The 23,748-nt window shown below is 40.1% G+C and overlaps 1 protein-coding gene across 2 annotated transcripts in view; it reads right to left on the bottom strand.

The window, feature by feature from the left end:
- LOC117381861 (gamma-aminobutyric acid receptor subunit beta-2-like) overlaps positions 1-23,748 on the bottom strand; it is a 109,127-nt gene that overhangs the window by 17,936 nt on the left and 67,443 nt on the right. For both annotated transcript variants that reach the window (XM_033978898.2, XM_055226396.1), the window contains exon 5: positions 14,780-14,862. In XM_033978898.2, the coding sequence (XP_033834789.1) occupies positions 14,780-14,862 (83 nt within the window). The remainder of the gene's footprint in view (positions 1-14,779; positions 14,863-23,748) is intronic.

Raw genomic sequence — 23,748 nt, forward strand, 5'->3', positions numbered from 1 at the left:
AACAAAGCCACTGAACCGAAGAGACGCACACGAAGGACAAAGGCGCACTGTCCACTCCAGGCCAGCAGGTGTCCCCAGTCGTCTTAAACGGGGACGGAGGCGGCTGAAGGTGAGTGAGGCTCGAAGATGGCGGCCATGTTTAAAGGGAAAAACATAAAAAGACTAGGGAACACAGACAAATACAAACAAAACAAAGAACTTAAGGCTCAGACACTGCCCACACCAGTCCATCTTTCCCACAATCATATAATATAACTTAGAGGGATAGGTTTATAGATTTTTAGATTAACCTCCTGAGACCCGAGCTTTAATCAAATAAAATAATAAATAAATAAATAAAATAAAAAAATACAATAAAAATAATAATAAAAACAAATAAAAATAAAATAATTAAATAAAAATAATTAAATAAAAAAATAAAATACAAATAAACAAAAAAATAAATATTCTAAACTCTTAGAAATATTCAAAATTGAACATGTTCTTGTTGCTGTTCTTCTAAAAAATTTGCACTGTGGCCTAAACAATCCAAAATGTGTTGTCCACAGATGAGGACGCCAGGTCTCAGGAGGTTAAACAGAAGAAAGGAAAGGAGGAGGGGGAGGTTTAATCTGCAAATGGAACAAACTGTTTCAAATACTGTGTTTTGTTATCTAAATGTAATATCATAGTTGTTTGTTTTGTTTATAGATTTCAAAATGGACATTATTTCTATGCAGCACAATCAAAGCGTACAGTGTTTTTCTCTCATAATCTCAGGAAACAGTCGACTACGAAATGAGTCCTGAGTCTGCATGGATTTATGTGTATATGTATGTGACGCCTGCGATGTTTTAGAGTCACCGTCCAAACTTTACAAGCTTAAAACGATAAAGAACCATTTTGTTAATAATAAAAGCTACATCATCAACCAATAATATGCCCGAGTAACAGCCTATTAAAACAACATAAAATATAATACGTAATACTAAATCCAAATAAATGAAATAGTATTTGTCTTGGCTCTTGCGTTACGCGGTCATACGCTCATGTACACGATTCATCAGACTATGCAGGACTGGTAAACTGCTGTAAGACTTTAATAGCTGCCATAAAGTTGAGTACGGGCACAGAGGGACGCGCTCCACGCCTCACAATACCTCAATTATAGAAGACGTCTGCTCTAAGATACATTATTCAAGCAAGTTAAACATACAAGAGTCCACATAGCAACTCAGGGAAGCCCTACATGGGAAATACATAGCCATTTTATAACATTTTGTCCTACGAGGAGATAAATAATTAAGACTAAAAGGAAGAATGAATAAAAAACATGCTAGTACCATTTTACCCACTTAAAGCTGCAGTAGATGTGTAAAGGGAGACATTAATATTCATCGAAACCGCAGCCGCTGCTTTTGCTCTCATTTTGGCCAAATCAGTGGAGACGCCCGCAGTGGACAGGAGGAATAAAAGATTGACTAGAACGGAGCGGTACTTATTGCTGATGACAAGAACTGGTAAAAGAGAGAAGAGAGTTGAAGGAAAGAACTAAATTCTCATCCGAGCGTAAATGGTTGTATAATCCAGAGCCAATTCTTGTGTCTACGCTTGATTAATATTATGGGCCAGGTTTGTTAATCTAGGTGCAAAACTGTGCGTACAAACCATTGCTAACCTGCTAGCCGCCGCCGCGATCCGAATAAGAAGTGATCATGGACATACGTTAGAAAACTGTCACCTCTCTCTGTAACTGCTGCCGTCAGACTCGTCGTTTTGGTCTTAAATGTTCGTATTAACCCTCTACATGATCCTGGTGTTTTTATTTCGGTATTGTGTCCGTAAATCAAGATATAAACGTTAATAAGAGACAAATCAGGCAGCGTTGCTAAGTAGATGCTCCCAGACTTTTACCTATAACGTAACAAACCTGGGGAACTCACAATTGCATATTTTTTTAAAGCTCATAGGGAGCGAGGATTCATCATACAAGTGTTAAGAGCATTGCGAAATACAACTCCTGGTATGTTTTTGATGAGGGAACAGTGTTATAATAAGGTTAAAAGGCGAGAGCGGAGAGGAAGGGGCGTTACCTTCCACAGCCTCGCTCTGGATTGGCTCGTTGGTTGCTATGATACTCCAAATTTGCCGTTAAAACTGCTCGCCTCGATGAGCTGAACGCTGCGGGTGACGTCACACTGACTTAGTCCACTTCTTTATACAGTCCGTGGTACAAACTAGAGATAGGCGAGACGATATTTGCGCTTTTTGCGTATCGGCGATCCGTCTTATGGCACATGCAAAATGAGATTGCACGGCTCTATTATGGGTTAGCAGTAAAAGCAGGTTTAAAAATGATTTCTATTAAGATTTCTGTGTAATCCCTGAGTCGTCCAGGTCTGATCCACAGGGAAAGACGAAGTTTAAATCTGTCAACTGGACAAATCGTTGTACGAATGAAGACGTTTTGTTGTTTTCACTCCTCCAATTGGTCCACTTGACAGATTTAAACTTTGTCTTTTGCTACAGCTTTTTATCTTATTACAGTTGAATTATGCAGAGCTGTGAAAAGTATAGACAGTATTTATGTTAGTATTTATTTCAATTCATACATTTATGGGGGGGAAATTATTCAAAATCACCCCCAAAAATATCGGCAGAGCTCATCAGCCATCGTTTTTTTTCTGGATTCTAATCAATCGGTATCGACATTGGCCATGAAAAACCCCAATTTGGTCGATCTCAAGTACAAATTAAAGAAATAGCCATTGGAGACTATTATTTCCGCCGCAAAACTGATGTAAATGAGAGTATACAGCAGGGGTAAAAGCGTGCACGGCTCAGAGGGAATTACTATTGAAAAAACAAACCACGACTCGGATTTGCACGTTTTTAAGCGACGGCAGAAATGCACAGATTTTGATTTAGCCTCAAAAACAGCACAGGAAATCTTTAGACTTTTACCTGTAATGTAACAATCCTGGAAAACTGACATAATTGCGTTTTCTTAAGGAGCGAAACAAAACAAGGATTCATCAAACGAGTGTGAATAACATTGCAAAATAATCTGTTTTTGATGAGGAACAATGAGGAACAATGTTATAATAAAGTTAAAAGCTGAAAAAGTCGTTTTTTTAAAAGGCCTGTTCTCATTTTTCACAGGTAGCTGCTTTTAAATGGAGTATATAATGTGTAGTAACGTTAAAAATGCATGTTACCCTTTGCAGTATTGCCAACAGTCCAATAAAAAGCAGACAGAAGGCCATTCACAGTTCATTTTGTCTGTGAGCCTGAACCTGCTCTGACACTGTAAACACTCTGCACCTGCTCCTGTCTCCTGAGCCTTACCTTCAAAACCCAAAGCCAAAAGAAAAAAAAAAGCATGAACAAATAGAAAACTAAATTGATTTTGTAAAATATTTTCATTGCCAGCTTCAGTAAGAATCTGACAAAAACCGTAGCTGTGTTTATGTAAGAGTTTATAGTCAAAAACCTGCTTTTCACACTATGGTTTATTTTGTTTTATATTTTATTTTTATTTTTTTTATTCACTGTATAAGTTGTGGCTATGACCAAAGGTTTTCTGTTATGTTAAATGCTTTGTTTTAAAAAATAAGTACCGTATTTTCCAGAGTATAAGGCGAACCAGCCAAAAAAATGCACAATAATGAAGAAAAAAACACATTTCACATATAAGTCGCAAACCCGGACAAAAAGTGCAACTTATACTCCAGAAATACAGTAATTAAACTACTGCATCGTCACATATTTGACTCGTTTGTAAGATGAGCAATACATGACGCTTACTAGACCTGGGAAATGTTACTTTAAGTACTTTAACAATACCTGTTTTTCGATACCAGTTCCTGAATGGTTCTTTTTTCAGAGCCTGTATTTTTGTCTGTGTAAATTAATGGCCAATACTATTAAGAACATAGTTTTTAATCCTTGAAATGCTTGTTAATTCAGATTTTAAAACCTAGTACTAGACTATAGGACGTCCAGTTATAACTCAGAACAAATGAACCAAAGCGCACGGACTTATGGACTTTACTCTGGGCTTACCTGAGCGGAGGAGGGGATCATGGTGAACTTTACGCAGACTCGCCTGGATACACGTTTACAGTCACGCTCCGCACTTTACAACCACGTTTATTTTGGGAATTGCAGTTTTACCAGGACCAAGGGGAAGGAGGATTTTGGCGGAGTTTGGTTCTTATCTGTTTAGCTTTAGCTTTAGCTTTAGCTTTAGCGGACACTGCAGACTGTGACTGGATGTGGATTTATTATTACAGGGACTTTGAGAGACGGGACAGGACCTGCACTTCTCTAAGATACTGTGTTTGGACACGTGTAGGACTATGTTAAACGCGCTGCCGTTCAAACACATGTAGGACTATGTTAAACGCGCTGCCGTTCGGACACGTGTAGGACTGTGTTAAACGCGCTGCCGTTCGGACACGTGTAGGACTGTGTTAAACGCGCTGCTGTTCGGACACGTGTAGGACTATGTTAAACGCACTGTTTGGACACGTGTAGGACTATGTTAAACGCACTGTTCGGACACGTGTAGGACTATGTTAAAAGCACTGTTTGGACACGTGTAGGACTATGTTAAACGCACAGCTGTTTGGACACATGTAGGACTATGTTAAACGCGCTGCCGTTTGGACACATGTAGGACTATGTTAAACATGAGAGCTGTTTGGACACGTGTAGGACTATGTTAAACACGCTGCTGTTTGTGTTTTCTTTTGTGCTGAGTGCACTTGTGATGCGTGAGAACCTGTGCTGCTGTTAAATAAGCAGTGCATGTATCTCCTTGGCTTTAAATGCCAAACGAATGGTTCTTTTTCCAGTACCAGAACTTACCAAAACTTTTCAATCAGTTCCTACTTGGAACCGAGTTTCGGCGTCCAGCCCTTTACTACGTGCTTGAAAAGAGTAAAACGCATTGAGAAGCAGAATCACCAGTCTGCCTCCAAAGGCTTGAATCTTGTCAGTTTTAAAGAACAAATATTCTGTACTGTTTGTTTCTGGCGTTTATGCCCTTTGCTTTGGCATTTAATGTTTTAGAAACTAAAATAATAGTTATATATAAAGATGAGATATCCTGTTTCTACACTTGAACTCACAATAACTGGAACTGGGGTTAGGTCGCCACCTACTGGCAGCAGAGGGAATTAGTGTTGAATACAGGAAACAACTGGGGTTAGCAACTTTCCAACATGCTAAAAGAAACAGTTTGACTTTTAACCGCCATCAAAAAAAAGTCTATTTCCTGTTTCGTTGATACCTGCTCATCTCCACATGCATCAGCCTACAGAGATAAACTTTTAACCAACAACACAAAATCAAAGTCTGAATAGAGGAGAGTAGTGAGCAAATAACCAATGGTGGCTATAGCGCCCCCTACAATATACGTAAAAAGTCAAAATTTATCTGATTATCATGAAACATAGGACATTAATTGTATTCACCAAAACATAACAAATCAATTGGACCAACATCACATGGGAACATAAACATCCACAGTTTTATATTGGACTTTCTTTGAGTACATACATAGCTTTATTGTGCGGGAGGTTGCTGGTTCAAAGCCAAGGACCCCACCAGTATAATGTGGGTTATGTTTGTAACTATGGTTCTATGACGCAAAACGATTGAAAACTGACACTAACTGATTATTTAGGTCCCTCCAGTCAAAAAAGTCAATTACACGATAGGAACCGTGCGTATTGTGCACAAGGTTGGTGGTTCAATGCCCTGAATCACACCGGTTTAAGTCAGTTTGCACACTTCACTACGGAAACGGAGGGACATCATCGCCTCTCGCGGCTTTAATCCGTCTTATCATTAATAGGAACCAGACTAGTTAGTAAGACTTAGCATTACACGACTGCTTAAAAAGACTAAAGCCGTGCAATTAATGTGACACGTTGTAAAAAAAAGAAGCTATTGTAGTTTGAACTTAAAAGCAAAAACAAACAGATCCAAAGAAATCAGCAGCAGGAAGTGGAGTTTGAACATGACATCACAGCGGCGGAGGCAGTGGACTGTGAAAAGACAAGAGAGGCCATTCAGTTTGTCTTTGTGCGCTCTGTTATGTAATCCTAAATGCATGCGCCCGCAGCAGGAGGCAGACGTGGCTTTAGTGTATCACCAGTTCTGGCCATTTACTGCGTTCGGCCCCAGAGACGCGAACGCACAAACACGAACGCACAAACACGAACGCACAAACACAAACGCACAAACGCTTCATCAAATGGATCTAAAATGGTGCAGTGTCCATGAGGCTGTATTCTTGACGCCTTCAGAACAACTAAATTAAGATTACAGGGATCTAAGCTTAAATGAATAAATATAATGAAGGTACGCAGAGTGGTGGAGTGGTTAGCATTTCTCCCTCTAACCAAAGGCAATGTGGACTTTTATACGGTAACGAGACATTCTCCTTTTCCCACTTCTTCAACCATGATATTGTATGAAGTGTCGAGGATATAACGGCTAATTACGTCCCATGTCGAGTTGTTTTTGTATTGTTACTATAGGCAACATAAAATATAAATATGTCCAGAAAACCCTGACTAGTTTTATCTATTTATCTGATTTTGGTCAATTAATAATGTACTTCCTGGTTGGACGTGGGCAGCAGATGTGACATGTGTCATCTAGAAACATCATGTAAACAAGGGACAAAACGTCTCAACTGCACAGTGGAGATGATTAAACCAATAAAAACACATAAAAACACCTCCTTTGTGAAATGTGAAAAAATGTGTTCCTCGTGCACATTGTCCCTGCATTTTGGATGGAATAGGTAGATGGAGGTGTTCCGACAGTGTTCCAAGTGTTCTAACGTTGACTAAGTGTTCTAATGGCATTGTTAAAGTGTTCTAATGGTGTTCTAACAGTGATCTAAGTTTTCTAACAGTGTTCTAAGTGTTAGAATACTTTAAGAACATTTTTATAACTGTATTCTGTTTTAACAATGTTCTAACAGTTCTAAGTATCTAACAGTATTCTAACAGTGCTCTAATGATGTTCTTAAAGTCTTTTAACAGTGTTCCGAGTTTTTGAACAGTGTTTTAATTGTGTTCTAAGTGCTCTAAGAGTGTTCCAAGTGTCCTAACAGTGTCCTATCAATGTTCTAAGCATTCTAACAGTGTTCTAACTGTTCTAATAGTGTTCTAAGTGTTCTTACAGTGTTGTAACAGTTCTAATAGTGTTCTAAGTGTTCTAACAGTGCTCTAACAGTTCTAATAGCGTTCTAACAGTGTCCTAAACATTCTAAGAGTGTTCTAACAGTTCTAAGTGTTCTAATGGTGTTCTTTAACATTCTAACAGCATTCTAAGTGTCCTAATGGTGTTCTAACAATGTTCTAAGTGTTTTAATGGTCTTCTTAAAGCATTCTAATGGTGTTCTAACAGTGTTCTAACAGTGTTCTAACAGTGTTCTAACAGTTCTAAGTCTTCCAACAGCTACATCCCGTATTTTTATACTTTTCTTCCAAACTCCCACTTAACTGATGTAAAACTAAGACGAATATTTAGCACAGGCTCTACCCACCAAACCAAACGATTAGAAACACAAGAAAACCTGATGTTAGAACGTTCTCTTCTGGTGTGAGCGTCAAAAAGGACTAAGAGTCTGAAACATAAAGTCTGAAGTGTTTGAATGAGTTCCACACAGATAAAGGGAACAATGAAGCAATGGACTCTCAGGAAACGATAGAAGAGAGTCCTGAGATTTACATGTGACGCTTTTATAGTGTGTGTCCGTGTGTGTGTGTGTGTGTGTGTTATTTACTCCAGCTGTAGTAAATCAAGGTAACAGTTTGTCGTACTGCTGCGCCGCTAAGTGTAGATACCTTACACCGTCACGTTCGCTTTAACACAAAACATTTCAACTCAGTCCGAGCGTTTGTGTTCCCGTGTTTACAACCGGCCCCTAACGACTTCCCATCTCCCTTCTCCCATCCTGGGCTTGTTTCCGACTGATTACCTCCATCTCCTCCTCCGTTCCTCTGTCGTTCTCTCATGTTTGTGACGTGGCTGGTACACTACAGTAGTATTACGTGAGCGCTCCGACGCCCCTCCCCCCCCCCCCTCTCCGTCGTGTTCGTCTTCATTAACGCCGCGCTGACCTACATGCTCTGTACTCCTAACGCAGACTTCCTCCCGCCTCCAGCGCTGACATCCCATTGACACAAATAGAAGTGTTTTCCTCAATGCATTGGTCATGTTGTTCAAGTGTTTGTTTGTTTGTTTTTTTGCTAGTACTGCATGGACAATCAGAGTAAATGTGTTGTGTTACTTTACTCATCAATACGTAAATAAAAACGTGATTTCTGTTCTAAAGACATGCAAAATCTGAATATTAAGTACGTTGTTTACGGTAAAAATGCTGCTTAAAATCTTTAAAAAGCTCATTTATAATATTTTTTTTCACATTTATCTGATATTTAAACTTCAACACATTGATTTAAAGACGCGTTTTCACACATTGGATTGTCGAAATGATCCGCAGTATGGCATATTTATCAAAACCTTGAGTCGCACGGCCACAGATCCGACTTAAAACTCGGTCTGTAGGTCCATGAATGTGCAAAAGCGTAATGCCATACTGTGGAAAATGACAAAGCGTTAACTTCTCCATGGAGACCAGCAGGTGACGGACCCTTCACCATCATTTGTTGCACGTTATATCAAGTACAAGTCTTGAATATCTGGTGTTTCTTCAGTTCTTTTGACTATTACACGCTACTTTCTCCCGCTAAGCTAACGTAATGCTAATGAATTATTTAACGCTGCTTATTATTTACTCGGCGCCTGCAGAGCGTTCACAAAACATCACACAAACAGACATATTTGCTAAAGCAGCCGTTTACGCACGAGACCTTCTTTATAGATTCTATGTGCAGAACGAACAAAATAAAAGTCAAAAGGCCTAAGAGTTTTACACCTGATTTGTCTGTTATTAATGTTCATATCTTGATTTAGAGACAAAATTACGAAAAAAAACCCACCAGGATCATGTAGAGCGGGTAAATATGAACATTTAAGACCAAATCGACGAAGCTCACTGCAGCGGTTACAAAGAGAGAAGCTACAGTTTTTCAATAGAAAGTGAATTGAAGCCATGACCACTTCCTATTTGCAACATGTTGGCTAGCGGGTTAGCTCTGTCCGTTTATATATTCAGTCTATGATGTACACGCAGCTCTTGAGGTCAAAATAAGTCTGCTGTGTACTGTTTGCATCTCATTTTAAAGCATTTTGCCCAATTAAGTGTTCAAGGAAGTGCGCGTTAGCATGCTAGTTGTAAGATAGATAAGTGATGAATGACTTTAGAATGAACTTGATCTGTTTGTAGGTTTTTAATAAAGTAAAAATCAGGTACAGCGACTTTAACAACGACTGTCGATGGAGCCAGAAGTGCGCACATGCTCACTTCCTGTTTGGACCGCAGTGGCTAGCGGGTTAGCTATGTCCATTTATATGTACGTACAGTCTATGGTTACACATTAAAAAAAGTCTTTCTCTGAATTTTACATGTAAGATTTGAAAACTTAAGACCACTCCTGGACTAAATCAAGATGACAGCAGGGGTGTCCAAACTATGGCCCGGGGCCCAAATGTGGCCCTCAGATCAGTTTTTATTGGTCCTCAAGCCTCCTGCTGAACCAGCTCAATTGATCATAAGCGGCACTTTTAACAGCAAATTAAACTATTTCTACCAACACAACCTCAAACATCACATTGCAGTGAGATACAGACCTAAAATGAATGTGTGTTAAGCCTTTTTAATGTCAAAGCTGAGCACGTGGCCACTTCGAATATGTTTTGAGATGTGGCTCTCGATAAAAAAGTTTGGGCACCTCTGGATTACAGGACACAAAGACACCAAGATATTTGAAAAACACATCCAAAAAATCAGAAAGAAAGCAAGAAATGAACCCTGGACCTACTTGAATTGGCCATCACACAGACACAGTTTGACTTTAAAGAACACTTATTTTTGACTTTTTTGAGGTTTTACTGCTGTCCTCTCAACAAAAACCTAGAGTTGTATTTGATTTCATAGATGCTTTGTTTGTATGTTGTCTGTTTAGTTGCGTCATAGATAAAACTCACGACTTCTACACAGTTTTAAGTCCATAAACCGTCACCGGATTCATTTTACCGTCACATTTCTTATCACTACAAATGGATGGCTCTACTAGCTTAGCATTCCCAGAGGATATGCTTACTTACTTACTTGTTTACTTTCTGATTGTTCATTCCCGTTGCTGACAGCAGAGGGAGCGCCATCGCCTAAATCCCTCATCGGAAACAAAGGTGAAGTTTATAAAGTATTTTCCAAACGCAGACATTATTTTCAGTTAGAATATGTGAAACGCCGAATCCCAGCGTGACCAAAAACACGCTTATAAGAGATTTAACGGCACAAGAATGCATAATGTGTTCTTTAAAACGTCCGTTCCAACTCGGATGAAATGTTCTGAACGTCCGCCGACTTCTCTGTGGTGCGCGTCGTCCTCTTCGCTCCTAAACGGCGGCGCAGATTCATTTTTTGATCTCTCTCGGTTCAAAGCCACTTTTAAATCATTCCCAAAGTTCAATTAAAGACGTGTTTTATGGGGGTTTTATACGGCAACGCTCAGAAATCCATCAGTGGCTTTGGAGCTTTGGACAGGGGACTGCACATCTGAAGATACGATAAATAAATAAACTCAAAGTATTTATACCCTAGAGGACTTTAACGCTTTCTAAAAATGGTCTCCGATGGGAAGAGATTGAGAGAGGATGCTGCTCTGTCTATATGATGTGCATCGCTGGTGCAGAAAATATAACTATTATTTGGTGGAGACGCGACAAAACTGGCAATGTGGGCAAAAACATGAGCAAAAGAGCACGGCCCGTCTGTGGGTCTGGTGACGGCTCCACGTGGAAATGATCAGGATCAGACAGGGAGCCACAGGACACGCTCTTCAATGGAAAACAATACAGCAATGAGCCTCAAGAGGGCGGCAAACGATACACTAACTGGAGGTAATGCCTTTGACCCAAGGTTGACCGCATTTGACCCGTGGTAATGGTAGTTCACCGGTGGTAATGTCACTCAACCCTTTGTAATTTGACCGGAGATGAGACTCATGGGGCTCTGACCATTTTAAGTGCGTTGTCATGACGTTCATAAAAGTGGTAATGGCATTTGACCCAGAGGAGTGGCATTTGACCCGCGATAATACCATTTAACCCAGGATAGAGGCATTTGACCCGAGGTGGGGCTCATGGGCCTCTGGCAAAACTTATTTCCATGACAACATGCTTCAAATAGACAATCAACTGACGCGTGGTGCATGTGGTGACCCGTGGTAATAGCATTTGACCCAGGGTATTGTCATTTGACCCGTGGTAATATCATTTGACCCAGGGTTGTGGTATTTGACTCGTGGTAATGGCATTTGACACAGGGTAGTGGCATTTGACCCGAGGTGGGGCTCATAGGGCTCTGTCTGTTTGAAGCGGCTTGTCATGGAAATAAGTTTGCCAATAAAATGATGCGTGGTGCACGTGAACAAGACCCGTGGTAATGTCATTTGACCCGGGGTAGTGGGGCATGTGACCCGAGGTGGGGCGCATTGGCTCTGTCCATTTGAAGCGTGTTGTCGTGGAAATAATTTCGCCGATCACCTGATGTGCGACGCGTGTGAACACGGCCGATCCAAAAGTAAAGTGAACAGAAATAAAGTATCACATACTGAGCTGGCTCCACAGAGCTCAACAACATGTGAAAAAAAACAACCTTAACTGGGTTTACAGGCAGTTTATTTACACTTTTAACAGCACCGAGGCCTTCGAGAGTCCTTTGTAATTATTTATTGAAAAAAAAAATATTGTGACCCCAGAATGCCCTGCTCAGTGTCTTCAGTCTGCTGTGAGTTACACTACACAGTCCAATATGAGGTAAACAGCTGTAACAGTGACCCAGAACATCAGGACGTTAGCCCTTATGAATAATACACTTACTCAATGGTATTTTCCTGCTAAGGTAAAACTACTACTACTATGCATGCATGCATTATGGAGAGGCGAGGGTGGTAGCTACTACACAAATACGAGTTGACAGGGCTCGCCTTTCAAGGTTAAAGCCCTATCTGCCACTTCTGCCAGGAATGAGGTAGAGGTTACGGTCTGGGTTAAGCTTATGTTGTTATGTCTTGGTAAAAGGAGAAAAAAAAAACTCACTTATGCAATATACAACCTGCTACTCCTACAGATGCGAATGGCGTCACTAACTCTACTACAGGGCTGCAATCAAGTCAAAATCGCAATTTGAATGGACACAATTAACAAATCGCAAAGGCTGCATTTTTTTAAGTACAGTGGTCCCTCGATATATCGCGGTTCACCCTTCGCGGTCTCGCTGTTTCGTGGATTTTTCAAGTGCAATTCGGCACGCTTTCTCACAGTGTATGAACGTGCATTGTGTTCTGCGTCCCGACCGGCCAAGGCACTGCAGACCACCGTCAATCGATCGTCTCCTGCATGTTTAATTCATCTATAATAATGGATGCATGTTGATATTCTGTTATAAATGCTGTTTTATGTTTACACGAGTAATTCCATATTGAAAGATTTAATATTTGATTTATAAACATAAGCTGCATTTATTTTATTGCATCGATGTTGATGTTAAAATATCTTAGAACTGTTATTATTTAACTTTACGTAAATATGTTACCGTCACTTTAAGAGCGACAGCACGTACGAGGAAAAGAGCACACGCTTGAGTTGAGGCGCCGCATAAAGACGGAGACAAATGGTTTTCTTACCGTCGTATTGTTTATTTTTGAGACTTGGTTTGATTATTTCTGTAAAAAAGGATTTTGCAAAGCTGCGAGTTAAAATTTCGTAACTCTCTTTTTACATCGGAGTCCAGTGGAAGTTCGATCGACACGACAGCGGAGCGGCGCCAGGACGAAGATGCGCGGTCAGAGGAACTGTGAAATACACGAGAATCACTATTAATCAATTAAACAAGAGAGAAATGTGAGAAAATGTCAACGCCTGTGTGAGAAAAGTGTATAAAGTGTGTGGTGAGGGGTTTTACAGCCAAAAACATAGAGAATAACAGTAAAAAATAAAGCTGATACTTCGCAGATTTCACCTATTGCGGGTTATTTTTGAAACATAACCCCCGCGATAAACGAGGGACCACTTTACCTTAACATTCTGTCTTACTCTGCATAAATACTGCGAACCCCGTAGTTAATATCAGCGCAAACATGTTCAGAAATTAGCATAAAACACCTATAACAGCGAGTCCAAAAGAAATACCTGCGTTTATCTGAATCTATTCAACATGTGACATTCTTTTTACAACACGAGCGTTAACGTCAGATTACGACATTATAATAGCATGTACTGTTGTGTAATTCGAGGTTAGCGCTAGATAGTCGGGTCTGGACGAACGGGGCGGAGTTTGGAGTGCGGATACCTGTTAGACCAATCAGTGTTCCTCAGAGTCCTTCATGTACTTCCTACTTCCTAATTTAGCAGCTGTATTTGCAATGAGGCTGTGGGCGAAAGATGTCAAATCCCACTTTAACCATAACCGTAATCTTATTTATAACCCAGTTCAATCCTTTTAATGAGCGACTGTAGCCGACCAACCCTCTTGACCCCGACTATTTAGCTCGCACCAACCTCATAACAAACAGCACATGTTTCTGGATTAGCGCAGTTTGTTAGTATCAGTTAGTTAAGCAATTGACCAAACCAAAACTACTAGACTGGAAAATGGGCTCCTGATTAAACAGAGTGATGTGTAGTCAGGAATCAGATGACTTTGAATCCCACGCTCCGCTCCGGCACATTCACTTTTAATGACCACAGCACAGCAGGAACATTTGCAGCTCTGAGCATCTCACTAAAGGTGCCCTGAGCAAACCACACTGTAATTTTTGATTAAGATGTTTCCCCGTTGGCCAGTTGGGCTCAGATAGTGGACCTTGGATACTAGCCCTCACATGGAAGTTCTTAATATAGTTACGCTCAGAGGGGCCAAAAAAATGTACTCAAATAAGTGTAACGTTACTTCAGAATAGATGCCGAGGGGAACGAACGCCTCGGGGCAGAGCTGGAGGACGTGTCTGGGGTGAGGGAAGTCTGGGAGTCCCGGTTTAGACGGCGACCCGGCCCCAGATAAACGGAAGAAAATGGATGGATGGATACTTCAAAATGATATTAGTCAAGTCGAAGTATAAAATAATGGTGCAAGAAATTACTCAAGAGTGAAAAAGTATTTGGGAAAAGTACTACTCAAGTAAGAGTAACTTAAAGAGTAACTGTCAGGACGTAACTTCCTGTTTATAATGTGACGTTAATGTAATTTGAAGAATAAAAACATGAAATAATGGACAAAATCTGCGCGTAAATGTTCAAATAGTCTAATATCGTAAACCGCTTTTGTCGCTAATCTTAGTCGCGATGGAAACTAAACAATTACTCAAGGAAAAGTACTGTTATTTCAGCAAAAAATTACACTCAGATAGAAGTAAAAGCACGCCGCTATAGAGAAATAACAGCACGCTATGGAGTACGAGATGATTGAAGCTGTATGGGGTCGAATAAATGACTTCTATGACTCATTGTAGACAAACTAACTGCTGAAGGTTTTTTTTCTAGTTTTCACCCACAGTTTCTGAGTTTCGAGTCCGTAGAATCAGGATCATTAAGTGCAGCTGTGCAGTACACAGAGTAAACATTATTAGTATTATCAGTTACTTACAGCTTTCGATCTCCAGTGTGCAGTTCTGCTCGTCCAGCGGGTACCTCCTGAGGTCCATCATGCAGGCGGCAGTGGTCGTGATTCTGAGGGGGAAAAAAAAAACAGACAAAAGCTAAAGTCAAAGCCAAATGATTCACGTTTATAGAGAAGGCACAGGACTTCAGCTCTGTGCATCTGGTATAAAGACGCCTGCTAAGGGATGTTTGCTATTTTGACATTAAAACACCTGCTGCTGTAAACACACGAGCCCTGTGTCCAATAAAACTTGTATTATATTATTTTCAATATAAAGGTGTGAGCTCTCGGGGGCCCTCTGGTGGCCTCGGGTCCCTAAACAGCTGCTCAGTCTGCTTATAGCCTGGACCGGCCCTGTTCCCGGGACACTCCCACTAGCGTTAGCAACAGGTTTGACTGACAGCATTGCTCAACACCGGTGCACGCGGGACAGAGCGTTACTTTCAACGCTTCACTCCTGAATAGCTCGTTGTTGTTGTTTTTTTAGATACACAAACGCAGAATTCCAAACGTGGGACTATAACTGATCCACTATAACCACGAGCCCCGATTGGCTTCATTTGGCTGAAGCTGAGGGCTACGGGTGACGTCACACTCGCTCAGTCCAGTTCTTTACACAGTCTACGCCAGAGATAGAAAAAAAAACAAAAACTGAGCTGCTGAAAACTAGATTGTGAATTGTGGACTTGTCTTCATGGGACCCATTTTGACATTTAGACAGAGGATGCTAAGGGCTGTATTGGGGATTACAAGGCCAAGCTAATCCTGCCACTGCCCTTCCACTTTTTTACATTGTTTGGCTAATCCTTTGGGTCCACTTTAGACCACCACCTGAAAAGAACAGGCTCAGTACGAAGGTAATGGAAGACAGCAATGCACAGGTGAGCGGGGAAGTCGTACAAAACACATTACACGCTTATATGAAAAGTTGCATTGCGTTTCCGTGTTTATCTTCACCAAGAAACCAAAAAAATACTGTTTATGATTTGATGGACGGGGCTGTACTCCTGAGCGACGTATGGTGTAAGTCTACGCCCGAGTACGCCAGGAAAACTCAAAGTATTTCCAGAAAAAACTCAAAGTATTCCCTCTAAAAGCTATAAAAGTAATACTCCCTCTTTAAACTGTGAAATCAAAAGAGAAAGAGAGAGGGAGGTCCTACCTGCTGCAACTTGCTGACTGTGTTTTAATATAAGTTATAGTTCTGAGCGTTAACATAATGCAATAACACTTGCTCCTCCAGACGCCAATGAAGTTTAATGGGCTTAAATATACGATACTCTTAAACAAGGCAGTGATGTACCTCTTTCAGTGTGGCCCGAGCAGATGAGTTTACTAAAGGGGCCGTAAATGCAGTTAACTACGCGATCCGTCCATTTGCATCGCCACGTCTGATGTCTGATTTCGCGTTGAATGTCGGCGTAGTAGAGTCTTCATTTGATGTATTTGAGAAAACATTGTATTGTTCTAGAAAAAGCAGAGGTCAGGATGTGTCTGCTGTGTTCTGTGCATCGAATTAGAAGCATTTTATTGTCTGATAAACAGGAAGAACAAGTTAAAGTGTTAGTTTTTGTTGTTTTGTTGCTTTTACTGTCACGGGAAAACGCCGATCCGGGTCCTGAAAATTGTGAGGAGTGTTACAGGTTACAACTTTAGTTCGAAATGTCTGCACCCTCATTTCAAGCGCATAAAATAATGACACTTAATGGAAGCGTATTATGTTTGTAACCCTTTGAAAATGAACAAAACTGTCTAAAATGTCCATGCTTTTAAGTTAAAATTATGTACAGAACCTTCAAGCACCGGCGAGCGCATAAATGTCCGTCGCTCATTTGTTTTTGTAATTTCAATTTGAACCAACACTGATTCAAAAATGGCATATTTCTCATAATAAATTTCAACTTGAGCCAGTTTATTTTCCCGTTTCCACAAATACGGGGCCCTCAAATGAAGCCAATGTGCACACTCTTCCAGAAGGTCTTCAAAAAAAACTTTAAACTTCATAAAACGGAATATTCTCGAAAAGATCGTTACATATTTATTTTGCCAAAAGCCAGAAAAGGCCTTGAAAAATGTTAAATGTTTTTCTGTTGCTCGAGCAAAGCGATGGAATTATATTAGGGAAGAGATGAAAACATGTAATTCCGTGTTTGTATTTGAAAAGAAGTTGAGGAATTCGGAGTAGAGCCGCTTCCAGGACATGCTACTGTGTCTCTCTGGCCTGGGGAACACCTTGGGGTCCCATCGTAGGCGCTGCAGGAAGTGTCTGGGGTGAGGGAAGTCTGGTAGTCCCGGCGTAGCCCCAGATAAATGGAAGAAAATGGATGGATGGATGTCGCAGTCCAATGTAAACAGCAATAGCAACAACAAGTTATGTCAAATTAAACATCCTTTATACGACTGCAACTAAAACTGAACCGAACTGAAACCGAACACTGAAAAAACAAAAATAACAATCTCTGAATAATTAAATGTGCGGTCCACTGTGAGATTTGCTCTGAAATGATTCTTAAGAACAGCAAGAACTCTGGGAAAACTGCAAAAACAACCTGATTATTACAGTAATGATTCACTAAGAGGTACGACTGCAACGAGACGTGTCATTTTGCTGAATAGTTCAAAATGGCAGGTGATTTCGTATCATTTTTAAAGTTTTGTGCGCACGAAGCAAATACGTATGAAAGTTAATGACACAATAACGACTTCGGGTCATTTTCAAAACATCGTCCAGGTGTCACAGCTAGAACATTGGACACTCGAAGCTTCGTAGATCGATCAATTCTAGTCTAGTTCACGGTTTATTGTTGTAAGCTTGGTTCAATACTTGTTTTAGTCCTGATTAAGACCAATTTCTGAATCAATTTTTTGTTTGTTTTGTTCACGTTCGTATAAATGAATATGGGTATTACATAAAGCACATATACAACAATGTCAAAAACCAACAAAGTCAACTCAAAAAACTACAAAAAACTAGTCTGAATGAGTTTTTAAGAAGTCAGAACAAGGCAGCTGGACCTGGACGTCTGTTCGGGTTGCGGTTGAGTTACCATAGCGACGATCTCCCTCGTTTTATTCGATCTCGTTGGTTAAAAGTGTAACAGTTACTATCAAAACAAACCGACGATAATACAATGAGACTCTGACCCAACTGTGACAGCCTCGTCTCATCCATTTATGTTTCGTAAGGCTTTTCAAACACCGACTTTGTTTTCCTTGGCCCAGACCTGAATTTGAGGACTTGGCTTGAACAGGGGGAGCAGTGTTGCATGCTGGGTAATCGTCTGCACACCTGAACACACAGATAGTTTAGTGCCAGAAGAGGCTGGTCCACAGCGGGGATAATCACCAGCGTGGCCCTGTTCACCTTCTCAGCACAGTGTCTTAACCCTCTATCACATTTCGAGATTTTTCTGCTTTTTGACTTTTGTTTCTTAAATTACTGTTTCAATTTTGGTGCAAATGGGTTGATTTTGTGGCAGAATTATGTATCTTTGAGTGTTTTAACATGTTCCCATCTGATCTGGACGTGTGCTCTGGGGTAATTTCTATATTTTAGATACATACGAGACACTACATATGCGATGTAGCAAAGAAAAAAGTGAAATAACTCAACTAAATATGTGTTTTTATTGCTCTAAGTATCCACCGTTTGCTTTGTTGACACAGCTGCAAACCCAGGAATTTCTCTCAGTATCAAGGAAATTGTCAAAATTATTATTATTTTTTTTACAAATCTTCAATCTACAACAAGTTTATTTTTATTTACTCGTTTCCATCTGTGCTCATTCATAGTTGATGTCTTCAGTGAGAATCTATAATGTTACTAGTCATGAAAATAAAGACAAAACGATAAAATGAATGAACTATGCTCATTTAGCGTTCTAAAGCATTAGGAAATATCTGTGTGATCCCTCAGTCATCCAGGTCTGATCCATCACAAAAAAAGTAAATAAATAAAATCTGTCAGCTGGGCAAAAAGGTGTAGGAGTGAAGACGTTTCGCTGCTCGTCCAAGTCTCTTCTTCAGTTCTGGTCAGATTCCTGCTGGACTCTGCCTTATATCTGTCTGAAGGGAGGAGCTAACGACACTGAAACTCAAAACACCTATTTCCCATCTGATCTGGACACGTTTACAGTTTCTGTTTGTAGACTAGCTCACTCAAGTGCGCACTGTGCCTGGGTCCCACTTAGCATAGTCATTCAAGCCTCTAATGAGTGATTTCACACCTATTAGCATCCTGGCTAGCCCAAGCGTTTTCTTTGTTTTGCTTTGGGTCTGACAGAGTTATAGATGTCGGATAGATTATGTCTCAGATCCCCATTCCTGTTTAAGGAAGGATCGTCTTTCCTAACAAAAATCGCTTCTTTAACTCTCCTCTCAAACCGTTTCTTTTCTCTGAACGTCACTTTCTTTAAAGGAGTGGGGTTAGCGGCTTTGAGATGGAGATGCACAGCAGACTGGAGTCCTGAGCCGCTCTCATGACGGTCGCCAACGTCTTCACTCCTACAATGTTTTGTCCTGTTGAGAGATTTAATATTTTTCTTTTGCATTAGGAAACACTTTATTCATAATGAAACCGGAATGATTTTAGCAATAAATAAACTATGAATAAACTATTTGTTAATCGTGAATCAAGCCACATTTTTAAAGGATAATTACGTTGTAGTTATTGCCACTTTCTTTGAGAACAGTTGGATTTGTTTTCTGTTGCGTGTTGGGTTATAGCACAGGTTTTAGCAACATAATATCAACAGTGGAGTCTTAAAAACTATCAGAAATTGTTTGATAAAGTTTTATGGACTTTGATAACTTGACGTGAACTTAAATAGCTTGAAACGTGATCTGTTTCAAAAGACATCGACTCAACTTGACTCACGCGAGTATAAAAGAATAAAGAACTACTCAGACGTGCTTTTCGAGGAGACGACAGCTTAATAACTTCACTTGGAATCTGTCTAAGAAACACTACTACACCTCTACACAAAAAAAAAACACCATCAGAGGGCGCTAAACCTGCACTGAGCGATACAGTGAAATGAGACAAACAATAAGACAAAAACGTGTACGTGCCAAGCTAATTCACAGGCGATTCGAGCTCTGGAAATACGTGTTGGACGAGCGTATAGCATCGGTGCGTGGTCGGAATAGGGATTTGGTGCCATCGGCTGTTTTTGAGTGACTTGATATTTACGGTAATGGCAGCTTTCAGCGCTCTCCTGCCCATAGCCAGCTGGTCGACTCCCACGGGCCACAGAGAAAACATAGGGAGCCGAGCATCCACGCCAAAGCACTCGGATACTCTGGTGAGAGGATTCAGAGCAGCAGATGATCTTGAAACTGGCACCGAAAGGCCAAACATTTAGCCACTGACGCAAATGCCTGGCTGTTTCAATATCTAATGATGATTTCTGCTTTGGTTTTTGGTTCATGGGAGGTGCAATTGTTTTAGGGGCTGTTTTCTGCTGTGCACTGGTTTAGTATTTTGGAGCAGGATTGGTGGACACATGGTACATTTTGGTTAAAGTGGGGGTTTTACAGTTCTATGAGGTATTAACTGTGAACACAAAACATATTTAGATGAACATTTTACTGTTTATTGTTTTGAAAATGCTATTTAAAACCAGTTTGTTTTTGTTTTTTTAGGGGTTTTATTAGGAACACTGGCAGAAAGACAAATTATAATGAAATATACAGTTTAGTTGTCTCCTTTTTGTTTTGTTTTTCAAATGCACAAGCAAAGTACAAGTGAATAGATATATAAAAAAATGAAATAAAAAAAATACATAATAATAATAATAATAATAAATACATAAATAAATAAATAAAATAATAGTAATAAATAAATAAAATAATAGTAATAAATAAAAAATAATAATAATATTTTAAATGAACATCCCCATCCCACCTCATCTCAGCCCAACAGTTGGATTAAATAAATACACAAATAATACAGACATCACAACAGGCAGGCACTGGCACACGTTTATATCGACAACACCTTCAAATTTGTAAAATAACAAATAAAGCATTGTCACACCTGGAAGAATCTGGCTGTACTTCCTCTTAATGTGAAAGAGAGAAGGACATTTAGGAGATTTCTGATCTAATATCAATGCATTTAGAGACGTAAATGCTATAATAACCTTCTGTGTGCTTCAGTTTCGTCCCACCTCCCTTTTACTCTCTGTGTTAAGTCACTCCCTCTTCAGAGCTGTATTGGCGTGTATTTCACAAATGACACTGCTGCATCAGGTTTGTGAAGTTGTGGTGTTTTTTATGTATCATGCTGTTGGATATTTATGGAAAATTGCTAACGATATGTAGTGTTTGAATAGGGCCCAGGAGAGATCGCTAGATTAGTCAAACCTGCATGACATATTAAACCACTTGAGGCATGTTTTCGCTGAGGGAACAATGATATAAAACAGTAGAAAGAAATGTATTTTGCATAATACTTCCTCTTTAAAGATTACACATGGACATTATCAGAAAGCGAGTGAGTAGCTGAAGTGAGTTAGTCGAAAAGTTTAATCAAGAATTTCTACCAAAGCCCAAATATATTCATACAAACCCTACTCTGCTCACATTATTTTCTTTCTAAGTATACCAGTCAGCTATAAAACGTCGCATGATGCCATACATCTGCTACATAATTACTCCTAAATTTCTATAGGGGGCGTCGTCAACGTTTAAGCAGGCGGTAACCTCCACAGCTGTGGGCTGCAACCAATTACAGCTCAGATCACTGCTGCTGTCTGCCAGATGTTCCCAACACAACACATTTGTTCCAATTACCTCCAAGTAAAAGTACCTTCTTGTTTGCCAAAGTCTCTTTACTAGAGCGGAAGAAGAAAAATGATATGAATGATGATGTGTAGAGAATTATGGTCATGTTATAAATGTTTTTGTTATATTTATTTTATTTATTTATTTAAAGGACAATGTGCAGTTACATTAAAAAGATGGATGCACCAGATTATATTATATTATATTATATTTTGTTGAACAGATGAAAAGTAATTTGTCTGTTAAAGATGCATTATGTGGCTTTCTTGGAAGAGGGTCCAGTAGTTTTACCTGGAATGTTCCGTGGTATCTATCTCCATGGAAACAAGCTGGTGACGCTAGTAGACCAAGTTACAAGTCAGCTCTGTAGAGAGGGATTTTTGGGGGTTTTTGGAGGGTTTTTTTTGTGTGTGTGTTTTTGTTTTTGTTTTTTTTTTTGCAATAAACACATCTAATTGGAACAAAAATGCGAGACTTGAACGCCATATCGTAGAACATTTCAGGCAAATAAATAACATATCCACAGGCACGTACATGGCAGACCTCCCTGATAGAAAAGTTACATAGTGCAACTTTAAAATGGGTCTTATTTCAGTAGCCGGGGCCGACAAAGGACTGTCCATTGCAGCATTCGCATTTCCAAAGTTCAATCTCTGGAGTTACAAACGTTACAAGTTTGGTGTCACAATTCACACCAAACTTGTAAATTGTAAGTAATTATTATATTAGCATAATTATAGTGATTAGTGCTGATTACCTAAAACAATTATTCCGCTCTCTTAAAAGCAGCCACGGGGACGCAGCGTTGGTATCTTATTAACCCTCGTGCTCGCTCCACACAGGGCGACATAAGAAGCGCCATCTCCTCTGTTGTTCTTCCCACTGCGCATAACTCACCACCTCCGCACTATCCGCGTCACTGCCTCAATTTCATCACGGGGACCATTAAGGTTTCTCATAATCTAATCTAATTTACAGCTGCGATAAATCAAATTGCGCTCGCCTTCCCGGGAACAGGGAATCGCTGCATTGGCAAGAGCCGTGTGGACTTAGTGACACGCGCTGAGATTCTCTGACCCACTTTAGGATGTGTCCAAATTTGGTCATCCTACTTACATGATATTGAGTGTCAAGGGTGATGGATTTCTTGCTCCGGTCTCAATCTAATCCGGCTTCATCCAAAGTAATATTTGTGCCGACTTGGTGCGCGGGAACCAGCCAGACTTGCATACTTCAAGCGATTATGGATTTTTACATTTGCATACGGGACGCTCGACCGGGACGGATGTGCGTGGCGTTAGCTGGGTCGACTTAAACGACCTGCCGCAGCGAGGGTGTAGTTATGACTATTTTCTTCAACAGTAACATCCTAATTACTCACCATGATGAGTTTGACCTCTGAAAGTTGTGAGAAGCGCTAACAGAGTGGAGGTTGGTGTCACGGTAATGCTAACAGCTAGCACTTTGTAATTCTTGGAGGGTAAAAATAGACACAGACAGGACACAGTGGACTTATTTCAACCTGCCAAGACAAGACAAATTTTGCTTAAATATATGGAAAAATGTGTACAAAATGGGTGGGCTTCAAGCAGTGGGTGATAAAAAGACAAAAAGCTGTGTCCAAACTGTGGTCCAGGGGCTAAATGCAGCTCTCAGACCAATTTTTCTTGGCCCATATTACGTTTAAGCAGTGTTTTTTTACTGCAAGTTTTGAAAAATCTACTTTAATAAAGCCAATATCAAATATTTAGTGTGTCTCTTTGAGGATCTAAGCGTGAATAAAGATCTGGTCTGTTATAAATGCTTGACTATTCACTTTGTTGACCACTAGTCTATGGCCCTTTTATCGGCCCTTAGCTTTGTCTGTTTTGATTGTGGCTCTTGATGAAAAAAGTTTGGGTACACCGGCCATAAATCATGTAAAAAATGCATTTTTACTGCTAAATACATCAAGTATTCGTCCCAACATGGCTTACAAGATACTTTAACCCACTTTTAACCCTATTCTTTCTATAGTTTCTCTTAGTCTTTTTCATCAGTGGACTAAAACTTCACACAGTCCGTTTTGTCTGTAATTCTAACGTCACTAATGGGCCAGTGACTCTCTTTGTCTTTCTCTCCTTTGGCCCTTCATGTGAGTTTAGCTGCCGGTCCCTCTGCTGAGCCCG

The sequence above is a fragment of the Periophthalmus magnuspinnatus genome, chromosome 14, assembly GCF_009829125.3.
Source record: "Periophthalmus magnuspinnatus isolate fPerMag1 chromosome 14, fPerMag1.2.pri, whole genome shotgun sequence".
NCBI lineage: Eukaryota > Metazoa > Chordata > Actinopteri > Gobiiformes > Gobiidae > Periophthalmus > Periophthalmus magnuspinnatus.